This window comes from Schistocerca cancellata, chromosome 6 (assembly GCF_023864275.1).
Source record: "Schistocerca cancellata isolate TAMUIC-IGC-003103 chromosome 6, iqSchCanc2.1, whole genome shotgun sequence".
Taxonomy (NCBI): Eukaryota; Metazoa; Arthropoda; class Insecta; order Orthoptera; family Acrididae; genus Schistocerca; species Schistocerca cancellata.
Genome location: NC_064631.1, coordinates 211,570,667 through 211,593,438, shown reverse-complemented (window position 1 = coordinate 211,593,438; position 22,772 = coordinate 211,570,667). Strand labels below are relative to the sequence as shown.

The 22,772-nt window shown below is 41.1% G+C and overlaps 1 protein-coding gene across 4 annotated transcripts in view; it reads left to right on the top strand.

Moving 5' to 3' along the window:
• Positions 1-22,772, top strand: part of LOC126190999 (cytosolic carboxypeptidase 1-like) — a 519,277-nt gene that overhangs the window by 117,412 nt on the left and 379,093 nt on the right. For all 4 annotated transcript variants that reach the window (XM_049931676.1, XM_049931675.1, XM_049931679.1 and 1 more), the window contains exons 4-8: positions 17,759-17,828; positions 18,366-18,521; positions 22,072-22,203; positions 22,333-22,464; positions 22,550-22,693. In XM_049931676.1, the coding sequence (XP_049787633.1) occupies positions 17,759-17,828; positions 18,366-18,521; positions 22,072-22,203; positions 22,333-22,464; positions 22,550-22,693 (634 nt within the window). The remainder of the gene's footprint in view (positions 1-17,758; positions 17,829-18,365; positions 18,522-22,071; positions 22,204-22,332; positions 22,465-22,549; positions 22,694-22,772) is intronic.

Sequence of the window (22,772 nt, the reverse complement as noted above, 5' to 3'; positions counted from 1 at the left end):
CCTTTTTCGATGGTGGAAATTCAGCAGTAGCATGGGCGGTCTGTAGTGATTTTTATTGACCCCTATGGCTGCAGTGGGTCTGGTAGCACGGTTGGCAGAACATCGTCTGCAAGAAACAAGGGGTTAACCTATCGCTATATTACAAATCAGCCTTGCATTACATGCCATATTGAAGTACGTACCACCTTGCGTTACATATCATGTAGGTTGTCTTGATCGCCTTGTGGTGTCGAATACTTTCTAGCAATCCAGGAACAAAAAAAGCTGCGTTCACAACTCTCGAAATTTCATGGCAGACGACATCTACAAGAACAGTGTTTCCAAAATTCGTGCTTTTTGTAATCTTTCTCCCCAGGAACGCATATGCTGGAACGAATATGCTCTACACTTCTAAGCTGAGAATGACCAGATTTTGTCTTCGTTTCAATTTTTATCTTTCGCATGGTACTCACACACACACACACACACACACACACACACACACACACACACACACACTCCCTCTCTCTCTCCCTGCGTCCAACAGAAACTACGGATATGCATGCACAACTAGTCATTGTAAAGATAGCCCATTTATAACTTCCAGAGACGTGGAATAATGCGGAATGAATAAATGTCAAGTCTGTCTTACTTCACACGAAATTGTGTGCCGAAGTAACATCTTAGATTACATGTTTCTGTCCAGTTACAAATATTCTGCCTGTAACTTCTCGAAAGTTAAAAGTGTGGATTAGGAACTAGATTTAAGGTGCGCATCTAAGTGTCCAACAACTCTGCTTAACACCTGTAAGTACAGCATTAATCAGTCACACCGAGAAAACCTGACAGATCGTATAAGTTACTAGATCACTAACCAGTACTGTAATTGGAACTGAAGTTTATTAACTGTTATTGCTTTACTAAGCTGTCTGTACCATTTCGCGATGTGGCACTGGTCGCATCGACATAGTAAGCTTAAGATTTATGAAGTGATAATCTCCAGGCCAAATCCTGTGTAGGAGTCACTTCTTTGAAAATGCGATGATAGAGTTTGGCGCAATACTAACCAGAAATTTTGAAACTGCAGTGTACACTGCCCATGGGTGGAGTCGAGTTGTCTGGGCGCTATCACCCACGCAGTATCGCAATAAAAAGCAACTGTATTTTTAGATTTTTACGCAGAGAACAAATTATCGGACATGTGTTTTTTCACGGTCGAGAAATCTTGGCCGCGATCCTCCATAGGAAAACTTTATTTCGGAACTCTGGCCCAATTAGAACCGGCCGTGCGAGTTGGCGTGGTATTGACGGGGTCCCGCAGCTGACTGCGAGGACGGGTAGTTGAGTGTGGGCTCTCCCAGTAAAATTAGCTCTCTGCAACGAATCGCAAACCCGGGCAACATGAAGGGGGCGAGTGTTGACGCTGAGCTCGATACAAACATTGACACCTGTAAAACGTGCGGACTATTGCGTTGTTGTTGTTGTTGTTGTTGTTGTTGTTGCAAGCTGCTTTCATCTCTGCAACTTAATTCCGTTTCAGCGTCCTTACTATTGGGAAACTTTGGTTTCCCTATACAATTTTTCAGTCCACACTTCTTTCCATTGCCGAATTAACGCATCCTTGATGTTTCAGAATATGTCCTGTCAATCGATCCCTTCTTTTAGTCACGATGTGCCAGAAATTTCTTTTCTCCTCAAGTCGAATCAGTTCCCCTTCTTTAGTTATCCGATCTATGCAAACTTCGGTATTCTCCTATAGCACCACATGTACAGCTTCTATTCTCTTCTAGTCTGAACTGTTAGTCCTTCACTTTTCTCTTCCATATGGGACAAAACTCCAGAAAAACACGTCCCAGAAAGTTTCCTAATTTATGTTCGGTGTTAAGACTTCTCTTTCAGAAATGATTTTCTTGATATTGCGTTTGCCAGCTCGTGGTCGAGCGGTAGCGTTCTCGCTTCCCACGCCCGGGTTCCCGGGTTCGATTCCCGGCGGGGTCAGGGATTTTCTCTGCCTCGTGATGACTGGGTGTTGTGTGATGTCTTTAGGTTAGTTAGGTTTAAGTAGTTCTAGGTTCTGGAGGACTGATGACCATAGATGTTGAGTCCCATAGTGCTCAGAGCCATTTGAACCATTTTATATTGCGTTTGCATTTCATATCCTCTAGTTCGGTCGCTTATCACTTAATTTGATACCCAAACAGCGGAACTCGATTACTACTTTCAGCGTCTTCTTTACTAAACTAAGACACTCAGCATATCGCGATTTGATTTAACTATATTCTATTACCCTCATTTTATTTTTGTCGATGTCAATCCTCAAACTTTTTTCCAAGAAACTATACATTACGTTCAACTGCTGTTACAAATCCTATGCCGCCTGCGAGAGAGTTACAATATCATAGGCAAAACTCAGAGTTGTAATTTCTTATCCTTGATCTTCTACAATCTTTTCAAATTCCACCGTGTTTTCCTTCACAGCTTGACCGATGTATAGATGGAATAACATATGGGGTAGGTTACAACGCTTACTGCTCAAACAAAAATTCGTATGTTGCTCGCAGAACGAGTGAATACATCTGAGGGAACGGTACATTACAGTGCATGAAACGAAGCCCTTCAGTAACGAACGTTCGTCATTCCTTGAAGACAAGGTGAGATGGTCGGCACACTATGGAATTGGTGCAGTGTTAGAGACACTGGACTCGAATAGTGGTTTGCTGTGAGTTTTCTAAATTGTTTAAGACAAAAACTGAGACGGTTCCTTTGACAAGGACACGCCCGAATTTTTGTCCTATCGTTGTCTCCTATATGTACTCACTTCGACGAGACAACTAATCCTCACCTTCCTTCCGGTTGCTTTGTCTTTATCTTACCTACCTACGGCCTGCCTTGTATGTACCTCACTCACACAACAGAATCTTTGTACGAGTGCTTTTAACCTATCAGACCCGTAGAACTGTATGTTGTTTAGACTCCAAAGAAGGTGATAGTTATGTGTTATATACTGGCGAGAAAAAAATCCCAATACCAAAAAATAATTAATGTTGAGTAGTGAAATTTCGAGAATGCATTTGTCTAGGTAACATATTTAAGTGATAAACATTGCATGATCGTAGGTTAATGTACGTAAGTACGGGATATGCCATTCATTGCAAATGTGAAATGCTCGTGTATTGATAACCTCCAGCATGTTGAATACAAGCGTGCAAACTTGCATGCATTGAGTTGTACAGGTGACAGACATCAGTTTGTGGGATAGAATTCCACGCCTGTTGCACTTGGTCAGTTACTAAAGGGTCGATGAAAGCTGGTTGTGCATAACGCTGGAGTTGTCCGACGATGTCCCTTATATGCTTGATTGGAGATAGAGCTGGTTATTGTGCAGGCGAAGGCAACATGTCGCCACTCTGTAGAGCATGTTAGGCGACAACAGCGGTATGAAAGCGAGCGTTATCCTGTTGGAAAACACCCCCGGTAATGTTGTTCATGAATGGCAGCATGACAGGTCGAATCACCTGCTGTCAGGGTGCGTGTGATAACCATGAGAGTACGAAATCGCACCCCAAATGTAGGTCCAGTAGGTCTAGCATGCAGACAGGTTGGTTGCAGGCCCTTAGCTGGCATCCTTCTAACCAACACACGGCCACCGAGGCAAAACCAGCTTCTGTCAGAAAGCACAACAGACCTCCACCCTACCCTCCAATGAGCTCGCACTTGATGCCACTGAAGTCGCAAGTGGCGGTGGTTTGGTGTCAGTGGAATGCACGCTCTAGGACGTCTGCCTCGGAGCGGTCCTTGAAGTAACTGATTTGTAACAGTTTGTTGTGTCACTAAGATGCCAACTGTTGCTCACATTGCTGCTGCAGACGCAGTACGACGCGCCAAAGCCATAGGCCGAACATGATGGTCTTCCTTGTCGGCATTGCCACGTGGCCATTCGGAGCCCGGTCTTACAAGGTGTGTTCCATAAGTAATGCGACCAAATTCATAAAAAATCATTTATTGAATATATTCGTGAAATAATCAAAAATTTTCAAAATAGCACCCTCTTGCGTCGATACACTTCTGGAGGCGGTGTTTCCATACCTGGAAGGCATCCTGGAATGCCTTTTCCGGAATGTCCTTTAGAGCTGATGTAACATGCGCCTGGATACTTTCAATCGTGTCCCAGTGTGTTCCTTTCATGACTCCTTTTAACCGAGAAAACAAAAAAAGCCAGTGGGAGCCAGGTCAGGACTGTAGGGAGGCTGTGGAACCAGTGGGGTCTTGGTCCTGGCCGGGAAGTTGTTGACAATGAAGGCGCTGTGACTCGGCGCGTTGTCGTGGTGAACTTTCCACGAGTCCTTGATGTCGCTGCGGCAACGCGAGACCCTCCTTTTCAGTCTTTTGAGCACTTCTAAGTAGAAAGCTGAGTTTATTGTAGTCCCGGTAGGTACAAATTCGTGGTGGACAATGTCTCTGACTTCAAAGAAGTCAATCAGCATGGTTTTGATCCTGGACTTGCTCATGCGTGCCTACTTGGGACAGGGCGACGATGGGGTGTGCCACTCTGAACTCTGCCCTTTTGTCTCAGGGTCGTACTCAAAAATCCACGACTCGTCACCAGTGATAACGGAGTTTAAAAAATGAGGGTCATTTTCACACATTTCGAACATTTCTCGGCACCGAAGCACTCGCATGTGCTTATGTTCGTCGGTCAACAATTTTGGGACGAGTTTGGCACTCAACTTTCTCCTGTTCAAATCTTCGGTCACAATGCGGAAAACGGTTGTTTTTGATATGTTTAGAGTTTCTGCTAGCAATTGAAGGCTCAGTCGTCTGTCAGAGTTCAAAAAATCGCACACACACGTCACATTTTCGTCGACTCATGCAGTTGATGGCAGTCCACTGCGAGGTTCGTCGGTGATCTCCTCTCGGCCCTCCATGAACGACTTGTGACATCGGAAAACTTGTGATCTGGACAAGCAATCAGTCCCAAAGGCATGCTGAAGTAATGGAAGCGTTTCGGTGGCGGACTTCCCAAGTTAAACGCAAAATTTGATAGCGTTCCGTTGCTCTACAGAATGATCCATTGTGCCGTGTTACATAAACTCAAAACGGGGTTGACGGAAACACACGTTCTAACTCTCCGGCAGATCGCAGCCGAATGAGACAAAGAGCTTTTAGAAGCTAACACCCCCCTCCACTTAGCCCAGCCGGTTACAGCACGCTGTGGTGTACCGTTGCGTCAGAAAAAGAAAGGTCTCATTACTTATGGAACGCACTCTGCATTGGGGCCGTACATTCTCCTAACCACCGCAGGCAGCAATCATGTACGGTGACTACATACAGGGTGACAATTATTGCCCTATATGAGAAAAACGTAAATTAATTACAAACTACGACGTGCACACACTTAATTCAACATGTAAGCGTCACTACAGATTTTCGGATTTAGGTTATGACATGTTCGATATGCCTGCCGTCCTTGGCGATGACCTGGCGCAGACGAAGAGCGAAATTCTCCACGACACGCTGAAGTGTCGCAACATCGGTGCTGTCGATGACGTGAATGGCTGTTTTAGCCCAGCAACGGTTTTGGGGTTAGTGATGTACAACTTGTCTTTAATATAGTCCCACAAAGAGGACTCGCATGTGTTCAGATCCGGAGAATGTGACGACCAATCGAGGACTATGTCAGTGGCTTCTAGGTACCCCAGAGCCAGAATGCTGTCCCAAAGTGCTCCTGCAGGATATCAAACATTCTCCTGCTTTGATGGGATCGAGCTCCATCTTGCATGAACGACATCTTGTCGAAATCAGGGTCACTTTGGATAATGGTTATGAAATCATCTTCAACAACCTTCACGTACCGTTCGTTAGTCACGGTGTCACACAGATTACCCCGTTATTGGTCATTGCACACCACACAGTCACCTGTTGAGGGTGAAGAGATTTCTCGATCGCGAAATGCGTATTCTCAGTACCCAAATTCGCCAATTTGGCTTATTGACGAGCCCATCCAAAAGAAAGTGGGATTCGTCTATAAACCAAACCATATCATGCGCATACTAATTGCCATCATGCCCCGGGGCCAACCGTGCAGTGTGAACAACGCAAACCGTTCAGAAGTTATGACGATTTTATTTCATATAGTTCAATAATTGTCATCCTGTACCTGCCAAGGCTTTCTGCAATATTGCAGAAGGAAGCCCTGTTACACGGCCAAATTTAGTGAGGTGTTGATAATGGCGTCTTTGTCGGCTTAAAGGCATTCGTGACTAACGTCAACTCTCCATGTCCAATCTCAAATATAACTAACGCTCATGACCGTTACAGCTTGCGTTTAAGTAAATCTAATTTGCATCTTCATAGTAGCACTACTAGCGCCACTCTTATGCGACTGACGCGAAATGTGAATAGACATCACGTTTCGTGTGTTAGAAACACGCTTACCAACTTTAGTTTGTCACACAACTCGTCCTCGGTGCTGCAATTTTTTTCAGTCAGTGTAGAAGCACTGGCTCATCCGATTTTTTTCAACTAGCCATATGGTCCTGTTGTAAAATTTTATCGTCCGTTTTTTGTTATATTACAAAGCTTTAATGAGACATGTTTATATGTAGCTTATCATTTTTTCCTGTAGTAACACATTTTTATTAAACTGTCGCCCATTCTTTAACACCACCTGCATTTCGCAGTGAACTTCCAAACGACGAAGGGGAGTTAACGTGACCTCCGACGTAATTAACTGCAGGCGGAGATTTGGTGTTCGGTTGTGGAGAGGTCACATTTGTTAATGTTTTACAGGTTTTTCAGAATACGTTTTAACGTCGGTTTCTCTTTTGGTGGTGATAATAGTAACACCTACATCCTTCCAGATTTTGTTGTTATTCCGTCTGTTGTCAGCCACTGTTTCAAGGCGCCACAAATGCTAAGGAAAGATTGTAAGATTAGTAACAATAAATATATAAAATATTAAAATAATTATCTGTTTATATAATGCTATGTTCATCGCAGCATATCTTCCAAGAAATTTCGAAAAGCATTCCTCCTGAAATTTGAGAAGTACTTGTGTCGTGCAACTTATGATGGACCATAATACCAACAAACTCTGTCGACTTAGACAGTATAATATTTACACAATACAAAACAGAGGGCATTATCAATGTTTCACTCTTTGCGGTACACAGGTCTGCGGACTGTCTGTGGGTACGTAGAAATAGTGAGAATGCTGCTCTTGTTTCTATCGATACTGCCTACTTTCGGAAAAGGATAGTTTTTCTGTTATTTTTTCTTAGGGAAGATTCCCTTTCTGTCTTGAGTTACTAAGGTTCCTGCGGTTTGACAGTTCTACCTGTGGACCCACGAACCGTGTGGGATTTGTTATTGGGAGCAGGTGCAGCCAGCCTGTGAATCTCTCTACATGGCTAGAATTATTTCTGCAGCGAATCAGGCCACAAATTCATCCATGTGGACTAGCTCTCAGGCAAGCAACTGAAAAATATCCTGTTTTACATGTGTCTCCTAATTTCTTAAAATCTGTAGAAGACTTTTTATTTTCTTGCAACTTCATTCTGCAAAACTGGAAATTGTTGTAAGCAAGAACATAAAGGTTTGCCGAAAACTGTTCTTTTTTAGGGGGAGACGATTTTCATGACCTCCCCACTGGATCCGCGTCTGTACAGCAGTAGGACATCATTGTTTGACGCCACTGCAGATACCCTGTAAAGCAAGGGTGGCCAACGTTTTACTTACCTGAGCCGCATTGGAAGAAGACAAGTATTTTTGGGCCACACATAATATAATTAACACTAACAAAACCACTAAGAAGAAAAAAGAAAAAAAGGTACGGACCTCTCAGAGAATAGGGACCTGCGGCGGGAGATTCAAATTGAAAAAGTTCAAATCTTAAATTTAATTTTCTGATCCCCCTTCCCTACCAATTGTGTGATGCAACATGCTCACTTCTTGGGCCCCAATGATAACTTTTTGGCCGCATGCGGCTCGCTGTTTGGTCACCCCTGGTGTTACACGTATTGTGAATACGTCATCTTTAAAAGCCTTTTGTGTACCTATTAACAAGATCCACTATTAAAATCAACTATGCTCAATTCACTTCAACGTTTTGTTTTTGTAGATACAGTAATACTGACCCTACGACTTACCTTAGAAGAAAGATTAAGAAAAGGCAAACCTACGTTTCTAGCATTTGTAGACTTAGATAAAGCTTTTGACAATGTTGACTGGAATACTCTCTTTCGAATGAGGAGGTATTAAATAGAATTGGGGAGAAGAGGAGTTTGTGGCACAGCTTGACTAGAAGAAGGGATCGGTTGGTAGGACATGTTCTGAGGCATCAAGGGATCACCAATTTAGTATTGGAGGGCAGCGTGGAGGGTGAAAATCGTAGAGGGAGACCAAGAGATGAATATACTAAGCAGATTCAGAAGAATGTAGGCTGCAGTAGGTACTGGGAGATGAAGAAGCTTGCACAGGATAGAGTAGCATGGAGAGCTGCATCAAACCAGTCTCAGGACTGAAGACAACAACAACAAAAAAACACTTTTTCGGGCAGGCGTATTACTCGTATCTTGACGATCAAAAGTGATTTTTTTTTCTCTCTTTGAAAACAACCCATTTTCTGGAATTCTTGCATAGAGGTCTGTCAAGAAGTTAGAAAAATAATCTCCAGTTATTGTTTTGTGATTTTGAAGATAATACACAAAATGCCTTCCGTACATGTCATGACTTTCTCGTCTGATATCTCCATCTTCATTGGAGCTGAAGAACCAGCTTCTGTTTACTGTTTCCATTGATGTTTTGATGCTGACATGCAGTTGTGCATCCATGTTTCATCCCTCATGGTGGCAACTGAAGGAGAGGAATCGACGTACTCATTCATGCACAAAAAACTTTCTGACTGCGTGATAAAAGATTTTCGCCGTTTCCAAGATTTCACGCACGGCTCCTTGTTCATACAGCTGAGATTGACACTAGCCCAACAAACTGAATAACGAACGCTAGTACAGGTTTTAATTTAAACCTGTCGTTAAAAAAAGTGACAAGATCAGGTTTTTGAGCGTGTATACGCCCCGATACAATCGGGAAATTCGGAAAACCCTGGAATTTTTCCATCTGGTAAAAAGCCGAGAAGTACCCGGGAATTTTTTAGAATTCCGGGAATTTTTCATTACTTTAGTTTTTAGATAGATTTCTGTGATGTTGACTGGTAAGAACTGATAATCTAACAAATAATTTTACTTTATCCCGCTACTGCAGCATAATACTGAAGTAATAAAACATAAACGAGAGAATAGCACCAATATAAAACTTCAGTTGCAAAGAAAATGCGCTGTTGACAACAATAGAACATAGTGCACACACAAGAGTCTAACGATAGCAAAATATGTCAAAGGCTGTAGTTCGAAGATTGTGTAACACTTCCTAACAACAAACTACTTTCAATGAGCGTGAAGTCACAGCTGTTTACATTTATAACAGGGCGCAGGAAAATATTGCTAATTGTCAGTGTCAATGAAATTCACCAACAGCCGTGCAACTTAAGATGTTATTTTATTTTAGTTTGAAGGCTACCACTTTCAGCATTTCATTATTCCATCTTCAGGCCCCCATACGCACTTCCCCAAACGAACGAAAATTTGATATACGGCCATGAATCACTGGATGTCGTGAATTCAGTCGTTACACTAGAACGTCATTCGAAGACTTGATGGCAACTGAGTACACCTGCATTTTTTAAAAAAATAAGTCTTCATGCTTAGTTTTTCATATTTATTTTAGTTCATTCACAGAGTGAAAAGTATGCAGTAACGATGGCAAAAAGTATAATTATCCGTCAAAAAAGTGCAGGGTAAGTTCTTGAGCGATTTCACACGTAATCGGCAAGTCGATGTGCTCGATGGGACATGTATTCACCCTGGTAATCCACGAAATGTTCAGTGCACAGCAGTGAAATTGACAATCGTGCTTCTCGGAAATATTCAGCTGCTGCAGTTTGAGCTATGCCCTTGCGATCCTGCCTTAACCACACGCTCGGAAAAATAGCAAAAAATTTTTGACGACCAGTATTACATGTGAAACGTCAGCTTTTCTTGATGAAAAATGCCATCTGGTAATCGTATTTCGTAAAACAAGAATACATATTATCGCGCCATATTTTCCCGAATTCGAAATTCACTGCCAGCCATTCTGAGCGCTATTACGGTCTCTGTTTCCGTATCGTAGCGTGGGCGTCACACGTCTTATAATTTGGTGTTCTGTGTTTGGAAACTACCGTGCTGTATTAGGTGGATTCTTATTATGCTTGCGTGATTCCAAAATATCCTGTGTCCTTTTTGTCGCGCATTAAAGATTTTTCCACAGTGTTTTGTTTTCTGTTGGGAATGCCGTCAAGTTCTACGACGGTGTGTAAAGGATTGAGATGTTTTACAGCTACGAGGGAAAGTTTGTTATCACTTAACACCGAAAAAATGTCCTTCCAGCCGGGCATAGCTTATTTTCACCCAGAAAGTAGTGTATTTTTAACTGAAAAATCGGGAAATTTTTTTCTTGGCCTTGTATACACCCTGTTTATGTAAGACCTACTGCGCAACGTAAACATGATGGTGTGCTACGTAAGCTGGAGCTAGACGCATGGGACATTCCATTTCGGAAATCGTTTGAGAATTCAGTGTTCCGAGACCCACAGTGTCAAAAGTGTGCCGTGAATACCAAATTTCAGGCATTACCTCTGACCAAGACAACGCAGCGGCATTTGTGTAGAGTTGTCAGTACTAATAGACAAGCAACATTGTGTGAAATAACCGCGGAAAGCAGTATGTGTCATATGACGGAAGTATCCGTTAGGACAGTGTGCCAAATTTGGTGTTAATGGCCTATGGTAGTAGACGACCGACGCAAGTGCCTCTGCTAACAGCACGACGTCGCCTCCAGCACCTCTCCTTGGCTCGTGACATAGCCATTGTTGCAGCGTTTGCAGTGATATCATAAAGAGTTTATTCAGCCCGTCCAGAAGCCTTTGCACCAGCGACTGCAAACGTGTATTGCAGTAGACAGAGGGCATTTCGGACGTTTGGTGATGTAAATGAAATTTTAAGGAAGCATTTCTGACCACATTATTTTGTAATTTCCTGTGCTGCTGCTGTATATCTTGACATTAAGCTCGTGACGTGAAGTTATTATTTATCAGTCTTTAAACCTAAATTCCGTGTTTAACAAATCTAGTTGTTTTTTGACGTGTACCTTTCTTTCAAGGCTCTGGCAGAAACGAGAGCGGAAGTGTTACTGTAGTTAACTCGTGAATCACCTTTAGATGCCACGTCCTTTACCTTGGAGTTAGTGTGTCTGCCCAGCCACATGTACTCAGATGTCTACATCTATACTATGCAGACCAATGTGAGGTGCATGGCAGTGGCTACTTCCCATTGTACCAGTTATTAGGGTTTTTTCTGTTCCATTCACGAATGGAGCGCGGGGAGAATGATTGTTTGAATGCTTATGTTTGTACAGTAATTATTCTAATCTTATCCCCACGATCCCTATGTGAGCGATACATATGGGGTTGTAGAATATTCCTAGAGTAATAATTTCTTTAACAGACATTCTCGGTATAGTTGACGTCTATCTTCAAGAGTCTGCCAGCTCAGTTCCTTCAATATCTCTGTGACACTCTCGCACGGATTAAACAAATCTGTGACCATTCGTGCTGCCCTTCTCTGCATATGTTCAACATCTCCTGCTAGTTCTAAATGGTGCAGGTCTCACACGCTTGAGCAATATTCTAGGCTGGGTCGCACGAGTGATTTGTAAGCAATCCCTTCGGTAGACTGTTCGCACCTCCCCAGCATTCCACCAATAAACGGAGTCTACCACCTGCTTTACCCACGACTGAGCCTATGTGATCATTCCACTTCATATCCCTACGAAGTGTTACACACGGGTATCAGTGTGGGTTGACCAATTCCAACAGTGACTCATTGACATTATAGTCAAAGGATACTACGTTTTGTGAAGTGCACAATTTCACATTTCTGAACATTTAAAGTATGTTGCCAATCTTTGCACCACTTAGAAATCTTACAAAGATGGGACTTAATGTGATTAGTATAAAATTTAAATTAAATTTTTCTCCAGTCTTCCGCTTTTATGAGTGCATCACCTTTGCTTTAGCGCCCAACCATCCTCACACAATAATTCCGTATAAGAGCACGAACTTCCGCATAAGACACAATCGGTTTCATGTTCAAAATAGCTTAATTGTAAGTTCTAAATTTTGTAATTTCTCCAAAAGTACTAGCATTTTGAAGAGTAAAAAGACATGAAATTCATCTGTTTCAGAATTATGATCCATGCCGCGGAAATTACTATAGTTCCATTTACAAAAGCGAAGTTGATTTCGATATCGCTGTAATTAATGTAGTTGTTTAGAGACTGTTCTCATTCTGTGAGGGCTTTTCACAGTTTACCTGGTTGGAAACAGAATTACGCAGTCTTAAACGGTTCGGGATATAGCTAAGGTGGACAGCTTAGCTGGAGAACTCTTATTATGAGACGTTAAGCTTTACGTTGCACCACGGTTGAGGTGCTTCTGATGTTTCTGTTTCGGTCACTTATCATCCCGATGTATTTAAGAACCCGTCTGTGGAAGTTACGGCAGACCACCTTACGTAACATAATCACCTTTCAGACCGACGTCCACTGTGCAGAAACTTCCTGGACCATCACTCTCTCAATCGGAAATTTGCTCAATTAAAAAAATAAATAGAATGCGAAGGTTGCAACCAGCACCTCGTCCGCTTAAAGTCATGAACTTCCTAACGAGCATCGGGCCGTAGTATGACCCATAACACTAGCACTGCTTGCGAAAGTGTCGGCATAAACACGATAGGGTAGGGAATCGTTGCAACAAATGTGTCCGTGCCTGCTACGAACGGGTGGTCCTTAATCGAAGCCAAGTTCGTCGTTAGCGGAGCATTGAATAAACACCAAGAACAAAAGCCAACAAATAAAGGTCAAAAGTTGGGTCGTATAGAGGCTAAGTATGATTGATAACTACACACGCAGCGCACTATTCTTTTACAACTGTCTTGCTTACCTCGTGGCTCTCTGTGGCTAAGTCCACGTGACACGCATCTCCTCGCTCCTCAGGCGGCATTCCTCCGGCCTTCCTATCTGCAATCTTTCTCCTCCGCTGGTGGGTATATTAAAGAGCAGGCAGACATTACGTAAATAATTACTTATTACTTATCTTCTTGAGCCTCAGGTGAAGATGATTGTTGATCATATTTATCTACGCTCTGCAGAAGTCGTCAGGTGATTATTATTATTATTATTATTATTGTTGTTGTTGTTGTTGTTGTTGTTGTTGTTGTTGTTGTTATTTTATGTGATTGCAAGGATTTTGCTGAGTAAATAGTCTAGTGGCAACTCAATTTTAACTCTTTTTATGCTTAATAACTGTTCGTAACACAAATTTAACTGATCCCGTGCTTCCACTGAACCGAGAGTGATTCTGATTCCCCCTGTGGTCGAACCATGTTCACTGTTCTAAGTGCTCGAGAATCATGAAAGTGTTTACTTCTTTTCTTAAGGCATGATATAATTACAGTTTCATTATCCAAATAATTTCACGACAAGAATCACTTTAAAATTTCCAGTTTTTGCCAACTTTTTCTCATTTAAAGTAGCCTACTGTAATGTTTTTTTTCCCTGTTTTTTTCCCAAGCATTCGCCCAGAAGAGTTAAATACTGATTAGTATGAACATTCTTTCATTAATTGTAACTTCTTAAAAATTTTCTTTTTACGTTAATTACACAAATTATTTGATTTGGTCAACTAATTCATTTATAGATTAGTGATTGTAAATAAAACAAAAATTACAGAAAAAACTGTAATTGAATAGCGCTATGTAATCCACTACTGTTTGTCAAAATTGCAAGCCAAAGAAGAAGATGTAGTTGAAATGAATTTTATTCCACATGTATTTTGACCATTAGAATTCAGTGCTGTGTGAAGCCACCAGGTGCCACAACCAGAGCCTCTAAACATTGTGACATTAAATAAAAAAAGGGTCTGAATATACTGCTGAGGAATACACACTGCCACGTGGTTTTGAAGCATGTCCACAGACTAAGCAGTGTCCACAGAGTACACACAGTGGTTGCAGGATGACCGGAATTAACTAATTGTCGACTAACAGTATCCCAGACACATTCAGTGGTTGAATTTCAGGTGAAAGAGCAGTCCAGGGAAGCAGTTGTACCCGTTTTTCTTCGAAGAAGGCGTGCACATTACTCGCCACATGTGGGTGGTTATCGTCCTGCTGAAATATAGCATACAGAGCTATGTACAAGAGGGGCAGTACCTCGGGCTCTGGACCTCCTTTAAGTAGTGATTGCTGTTCAGATTGGCTTCGGTACATAGGAAGCAATATCACTTTATAGCCAATGGTGCCCCAAATCATCACACTTCACATTTGACTGCTGTGCTGCTCAACAGTGCAGTTTACCATATCTCTTCCTACAAGTTTGCATCTAACTTATATGCAGGCACCATTGTCAGAGGGAAAATTGAAGCAGTATTCGTCTGAAATCACTACATTTTGTCACTCAGCATGCTAGTGATAGCATTCTTTCACTGAGGCTTTTTGCAGATGATGCTGTAGTATATCGAGAGGTTGTAACAGTAGAACATTGTACTAAAATGCAGGAGGATCTGCAACGAAGTGACGCATGGTGCAGGGAATGGCAATTGAATCTCAATGTAGACCAATGTAATATGCTGCGAATACATAGAAAGAAAGATCCTTTATCATTTAGCTACAATATAGCAGGTCAGCAACTGGAAGCAGTTAATTCCATAAATTATCTAGGAGTAGGCATTAGGAGTAATTTAAAATGGAATGACCGTATAAAATTAATTGTCAGTAAAGCAGATGCCAGACTGAGATTCATTGGAAGAATCCTAAGGAAATTCAGTCCGAAAACAAAAGAAGTAGGTGACAGTAAACGTGTTCGCCCACTGCTTGAATACTGCTCACTGGTGTGGGGTCCGTACCAGGTAGCGTTGATAGAAGAGATAGAGAAGATCCAATGGAGAGCAGTGCGCTTCGTTACAGGATCATTTAGTATTCGCGAAAGCATTACGGAGATGATAGATAAACTCCAGTGGAAGACTCTGCAAGATAGACGCTCGGTAGCTCATTAAGGGCTTTTGTTGGAGTTGCGAGAACATACCTTCACCGAGGACTCGAGCAGTATATTGCTCTCTCCTATGTATATCTCGTGAAGAGACTATGAGGATAAAATCAGAGAGACTAGAACCCACACAGAGGCATACCGACAGTCTGTCTTTCCATGAACAATACGAGACTGGAATAGAAGGGAGAACCGATAGAGGTACTCAAGGTACCCATCACTACACACCGTCAGGTGGCTTCCGGAGTATGGATGTAGATGTAGATTGTGTCAGAGGCATTGGTTGTTTCCAGTCAATGGAAGCAGACACGATAGCAAAGTCCAGCCCTCAAAGACAGTGTTGAATCATCAGTGCAGATGTATCCACTCCATTTCCTGTCCTCCAATGTCATGCCAGCACTATGGACAAAGCGGTTCTGTTAGTTGCAGCTGTGCAGGTAATATGGAGTCGTCAATGCTATGGTCACATTGTGTAGTCCAGTACCTGCTTGTCGGTGTGTATGACCCTCTTCTTTCTTTTCTTTGGTACCCACAGTGTAGTGGTACAACAAACTCGTTTTCCAGAAACCAATCATTCTGCTGCTTTCAAACTCACTTGCCTTCTGATAAGTGCCCTTTGGCATCAAGGTATACAGGCATTTGCTTGCATGTTTCCACTTTGTTTGATGGCTCTTGGCTGACTGAATATGGTGTAACACTGTTCTGCCCAGTAACAGAAAACAAGAGTGCTGCAAGATCTGCAAGCATGCCATCTCTCTGTGTCCTTAATCACTTATTACAGTTCACATCTCCTCCTGTTTTGGAGTTATTCAGACTGTTCTTTCTAGGTTTTGTAATTTTCGGAAACAGGAGTGCACTGTTAAGCAATAAAAATGAAATGTACAAATGTATCATGTTGTTTGAGAAAGGTGTAGTCTGGGAATCCTGCATACTCAGTTCACTAGACAAACAATATAACAACTCATATTAATGAATTTTATTACAACTAGGACAAATACAGATACTTCACTTTGATTACACAGATGTGTCGCAAGCAAAGGGCGACATACAAAAAAATCATTCTCCTTCAGAATAGATAAACACAAGTCTGTGCTATTTAGCGGGCGCTAATGAAGAGCCTAATATGCGTCGGCTAGTGAAGTGGCAGACATTGAAGCTGCTATTGAAGTGGGCTGCCACCAGTTGGGTGTGGCACTTACGTACGCATGACCTAGGGGCCGCTGATGTCGCGTTGTCCTCCTGGAGGGAGGTTGGTCAGCATACAGTTGGCTGACCTCTTCTCGCAGCCTCCTGTTCTCTGTCTTTCCTGACTGGTGTGCCGGCGTTGACTTTATGCCATAACAAAAGGTGTATCGTATACTACAATAAAGGGATCTTGGTCTGCTACAGTACAAGCCATGCCCATTGGGTTGCATAATTCGTAACTATGTTTGCATTCTGCACTGTGTTACACTTGGAGTTCACAAGATTACTAGTTCCAGAAGAGGGCATTTTTGGAACGGAAATTTTGCCCAATTTTTCTGTCTTCTAGTGCAAAAATTATTTTCTCTTTTTTTCTTTTTTTTGAATGAAGCATAGATGAGCACACACATTGTGTAATGTTGCCATGTTTCTCTGCTCTACTACAGCCACTCTGCCATGTAAAACTAAATTTAATGGTAGCAAGCAACTACAAGGTGTCTTTTGTGCATAGACAGATGGTAAATTGCTGTGGTCATTAATTTGTGCAGCAAGGAGAAGAGGATGTCTTTGTGAGAGTTTTGAATGGATACACTACAGCCATGTTTGTATTTTGCTGATGAGGAAGGATAAATGTGTGCTGATTCTCAGCACACGAGTCTCTGTGTCAGGGTTTGTATAACAAAGTGAAAGCGAGAGAAGGAATCGAGAACTTTATTTCAGCTCCATAAAGGTTTGCATGCATTTTTAGTGGAAAACAGTGCCAAAACTGTAACTACACCAAAAACTGCTAGAACTGCTCTTTAATAACTTTTCTGTTAAAAAAATCTAAATTATGTACCAATTGACATGGCTACAATATTTTTGTAGATCTTGGCAACATACTGCTAAATGGTGGTTTGGTAAAATCTCTCACTGTCATTTCTAGGAACTTGTAAGAGTTACGCATTGAATATAAAATGTGTACTAGAGATTTATCAATGTATTCCCTCCCTCTTTACCATCTGGGCAATTGTGGGAAATTCTTCCAATGTCTGTGCTACACACATGCCTTGTATTTTAGGTGTCCTTCAGGAAGGTTGTAGTGTGCATTGTTTTTCAATCTCCACAGTACCATCTAAACATCCACCATAAATAAAACAATTTTGCTGCATTTGGGCAAAATTAATTTGTTACAGTATGGGCCACATCAGTTATTTTCCTTTTTGCTAACTACATTTAAGCTTCGTTTGTAGATACTATCATGAATTCTTAGAGTCCAAACAACTAATAAAATTAAAAATGGAACTTCTCGAAGTATACTGTAGAAATTAATTTAATTAGGTTGATAGTAACATTAACACATTAATCTTTGGATGATAATTAACATTATTGTGAAATATCATGTAACTCTGTTTTACAGACTGTGAAGGACCAACTAACAACATGCAGCCTTGCTGGAATACTACGCGAATGTGTTTCTCCAAGAATAGGTATTACACTTGGTAAATTATTTTTTTAAAAGTGTGTGTGTGTGTGTGTGTGTGTGTGTGTGTGTGTGTGTGTGTGTGTGTGTGTGTGTGTGTGTGTCATATGTGAAAACCATAATTTCTAAGTTGTTATTGAATAAACATTTTATGAATTTGTAATATGCACCATTTTCTTTCATACGGACTTATCCCAACCATTGTAGGTTGATGAAAATTTTCAGGGTGCAATTCTGGCTAGAGACCAGCAGCAGTTTAAGATATAAAGTGCACTAAAACTGTATGTGTATGCATCGTCCGTCAGTTAGCACACATTCTTAACACACAGAACAACTTAATCAGTGTGCCATGAAAACTTGCAGATTGTTCAACACTATTAAAGAATTAGGGATCTTGGCGACATACTGTATATCGGTGAAACTTATTCCGTGTTTTTGAACCTTATTTCTTGTTCAGTATGAAGAATGTACCACTAAAATTCATAAATTGTTTTTGATGCACAATATGTTTACTACTTGCACTTTCTTTGTTGTTTGTTCACAGGAAAGAACAGAAGTCCAGTCATCCGGCAACTCATTGCTATAAATGCATCACAGACATTAGTGAAATTGCTGCTGCAAATGCAAGTAAAGGAATCAAATGTTCCAGAGATATTGTTACAAGAGATTTTATGGGTTATCTCTCAGCTTGCCCAGAGAGGTGTGAACTGGTTTCCTTATTTTGTAAATTTTCTGTGTGTTCAACTCGGGTACATTTATATCTCTCACATCTATAATGAGAGCTATTTTGCTTGGTGTGTGGGACACCTGCCACACCAAAATTTTATTATTCAAATAAAACCCATGGGAAGCCTCTACTGCAAGGGTGGACAGATCCAATACAGCACTTGGGAGCAAATGGGACCCTGGTAACTGAAAAACAAAAAGCCCCAATGATTTCGGTGGGCCACCGTACAGTGCTGGAACAAATGCAACACCCTTAAGAACAAGGCTGTTTTATTGACAGATGATGTGACAGCCTGCATTAGATTGTCCCAAGCATTGTGCACCTTTTGTTGCAATTTGGTAATGGTTCTTGCAGACTCTAGAGAACAAGTTTGTATCTGCTTCACTTTGTTCCATGCGCATTCAATCAATGAGAGATCTGGGCAATCTTGCTGATGAGGTCACTTGTTGTACACTATGAAGAGCATGTTGTGTCGCAGCAGCCATTATGTGGATGTGCATTGTCCTGCTAAAAAGCACATCGCCTTCCTGTCGAAGAAATGCGAATAGCCCAGGGATAACAACCTGTGCAGTGTAGTGGGCACTGATTGCTTTAGCCTGCAGAAACACCAGATGTGACCATGAGTTGTGTATCTTCCCCCCCCCCTCTTTCCGCCCCCCCCCCCCCCCCCACACACACACACAAAGTGAAGCCTGGAATGGGACCACTGTTTCGTGGGTGTATGCACTGTGGACTTCGCAGCTCACCAGGTCTATGGTGTTCTCATGTATGTCTATCACTCATGTACAGACAGAACCTACTCTTATCATTGAAGACAACAGAGTTACATTCCGCTCCCGAGTTGACTCTTTCACAACACTAGAATAACTGTCCTTGGCGGTGTTATGGTGTCAGTGGAAGCCTTGTTGGGGGCACATGTTATCTTTGTCCTGCTACAAGCAGATGGTTCCCAATGGTCCTTGGTTTCACATCAGGTGCAACATGTGCTGAGATTTCTGTCCTGGGTGACATTCAGTCAGCCACCGCTGCTCTCAAAGTGTGTCAGTCCTGATGTATGTCTGTATTATGTGGACATCTAGAATCTAGTCTATGAGTGTGGAAATGAAACTTTTAACAGGAGTGCGTTTCTGTCAGCAGGACATGGTTGTACGCTAGAATGACTATTGCACAGACTGTTCACCTCTAAACTCAGTGCAGTTACTGGCTGCAGAATCAAAACAGAGGAGGCACCCAGAGCACCATCTGATCTCTGATAACTGTGACAAATGAATCACTAACAATACAACCCTCAGTATGCATATATTACATTCTGGTGCCACTGGACACAGTCCTTGCTGGTTTTGCATTTTTCCCAGCACTGTAGATTATAAATAGCCATTCTATGAAAACAACCATGGAAGGAACACCTCATCGGCAGGTGTCAACAAAATTGAGAAATAAGGAATGTCACTGATATCTCAGAACTTCCACTGATAATCCAAAAAATTATGACCACCTGCTTAATAGTGTTTTGGTCCACCTTTGTAACAAAATACAGCCACCATTCTCTGTGGCATAGATTTGACATGTCCTTGGTAGGCTTACAGACATATTTGGCATCAGGTATCTATGGACTAATGGTTTATGGGCACAGATTTGATGTCAGATGGCATCCTAGTCATATGCCTATAGATTCAGATCAGGCAAATTTGGAGGCCAAGACACCAACATGAATGTACTGTTGTTCTTCTCAAACCAGTGTAGCATGATTATGTCTTTGTAATATGGGCAGTTATCATCCTGGAAGATTCCACTGCTCTTAGGGAAACATCAAGCATGAAGCGATGCTGGTGGTCCTAAGTAATGTTTGCATAGTCCTTGTCCACAGCTGTCATCGTGAATTCAAGCAGTACCGCAGTTCCCATGGAATCCCGTTGAATATCCCTCATAACATAATACTGCCCCCTAGCCTGTGATGATGACATATCTGGACATGAACTGGTGTAACAAGAAATTTGATTCTTCCAAGCAAGTGACATGTTTCCATTGGTCCACAGTCAGTCATTAGTGGTACAGCGAGTCTGAGTGGGAGTGTGTCTGGGAGGAAAGAATATTAAAGGGGGCAGAGGGAGGAAGTGAAAGAAAATTTTTAAAAAATTCAGGTCAGTACAAAGTTGTTAACAGAATATAGAAATGCCAATGAGTGACACTTAGGAATAAAAGCTAAACATTGCAGGAAAAAGAGAAAATACTGTTCAGAAGTGACAAATAAGTAGGTGGGAAAGATATTTAACTTAAGTAGAGGGAAACATTGATATCATTAAAGTTGAACTGTTACTTCAGTTAACCTTTTATAATGAGATGTTTGACAGTTGTGTCAAAAAGTTAAGTATAATCTGTAAAGAGAGAAAACGGAATGAGAAAAAAACTGGTTACTGTAAATGAACACGAAGATTTACCTACAAACCAAAATTGCACTGCCTACATGGGAAAGGAATATTCCTTACTTTAAATAGAGAAGTAATTTCAAGGTAAAGAAAGTAGTGCACTACATGCAGAATGAGACGAGAGTTTTCTTAAAGCAAAATGTAAACTCCTAAAGAATTTTAAAACATAATGCCACATGGCCGGCCCTCAGACTTGATTCTGCATTGTACAATCCTTGGTTACCTGCAAACAGTCCCATAGTGTAGGCTTGGTAGCTTTGAATGTACTGCAAAGTGCCAGTTCATGGATTTTTCAGTAGTTCAGATGTATAGAAAATATTTGTTGTAGGCTAGCATAAGAAACCACTCTACAACTGGACCAGTATCAGGCCTTTAATTTTAGAAAATTTAATGCCTTGGAAACAAATGTCTGAAGAGCTTTCAAATGATGCAGGGGTTGTTATTAACTGGCAAATTATATCAGAGACTTGGAGCAGTTGACCTGTATGCCTGATGTTTGGCGGTGGGGCCTACTATTTATTCTGGTTGAGGAACATACACATTGCATAGTGAATAAATGAAAGAATTTTCTCTCCACAGATGGGCACTTTAGTGAGCAGAATTATCTTTATTGCATAGTCATCTGAAGCAAGAGAAGTGGCCAATTCAACCAGAAACAGAATGTTCTAGGGGTGGTGTAATGATGATGGATGGGTGCACAGAACAAAAAAAAAAAAAAAAAAAGAAAAGCTTGATCAGGTAACTTGGACTATCTGTGGAGGCATGTATTGTTTCAGTCAAGAATTGACTGTGAAAGAGAGCAGCTGATCATGTAACGAAATGGCCTTGAACATACACTATACTACAGCTTGTAGAAGGTGATTTTTATAGGAGCAGAATATAATTTTGTATTTGATAAATATGCAATTTGTAATCTCTTCTATTTTATCTGTTATAAACTTCTTATGTAGACAATGTTTATATATTTAAAACCTTGAACAGTAGTTATCAAACTCTAATTTTTGACCTCTGATTTCTGTTTTCCTAATTCATGAAATCATCTTATTTCTGTTGTTATGTAACCAAATGTGAGTGCATAGTGATTTTTTTTTTAACAGATCCAAAGTTTTCCTTGAAGGCAAGGCTGTTAGGAGCTGTCAAGACATTCCATTATTTATTAAGAATGCATCATAATAACACAAGATTAATTTTTCCACTCCTTTTGATTATAAAAGCTCTCTCTAGAAACAGTAAGTATTGTTTTGTGTATTTATTGAACTGTTCAAGTTTCTTGCTCCTAATTGGAAGTAATTTATATACTTACAGAAATAATTTTGGAATATGTTGTTATTTATTTACGTTCTCAACTTCATTTTCAGCTTACACCACAACAGTATTACTCAAAGATGGCATTGTTCCTACAGTGGAGAAAACCCTTGTGACAATGGGTTTTTCCCCATCACCAAAACTGAAGCTATGTCTTAGTGTGCTTCATCATCTTAGTAAAAACAGTATGTTTGTAACCTGTGTTATTTAGCTGATTATCTACCCTCACTCTTTTTTCCTTTCAACATAAAACAGTTTCTCTGTTTTCAGAATCTTGTTGTTCCCGCATTGTGAAAACTGGTTTGATACCATTATTGTTGCGCCTGGTTGAGAGATGGGAACGTTATGATGGAAAAATGAGAATCAGGATATGTAACCATATCTTGGTTATCTTGCAAAATATTTGCCTGTCTAGTGAGTATTAATGTTTAGATTTCAGACACCATAACACCATGTTTCTTGCAAATGAATATTGATAAAACGTGGTCCATAT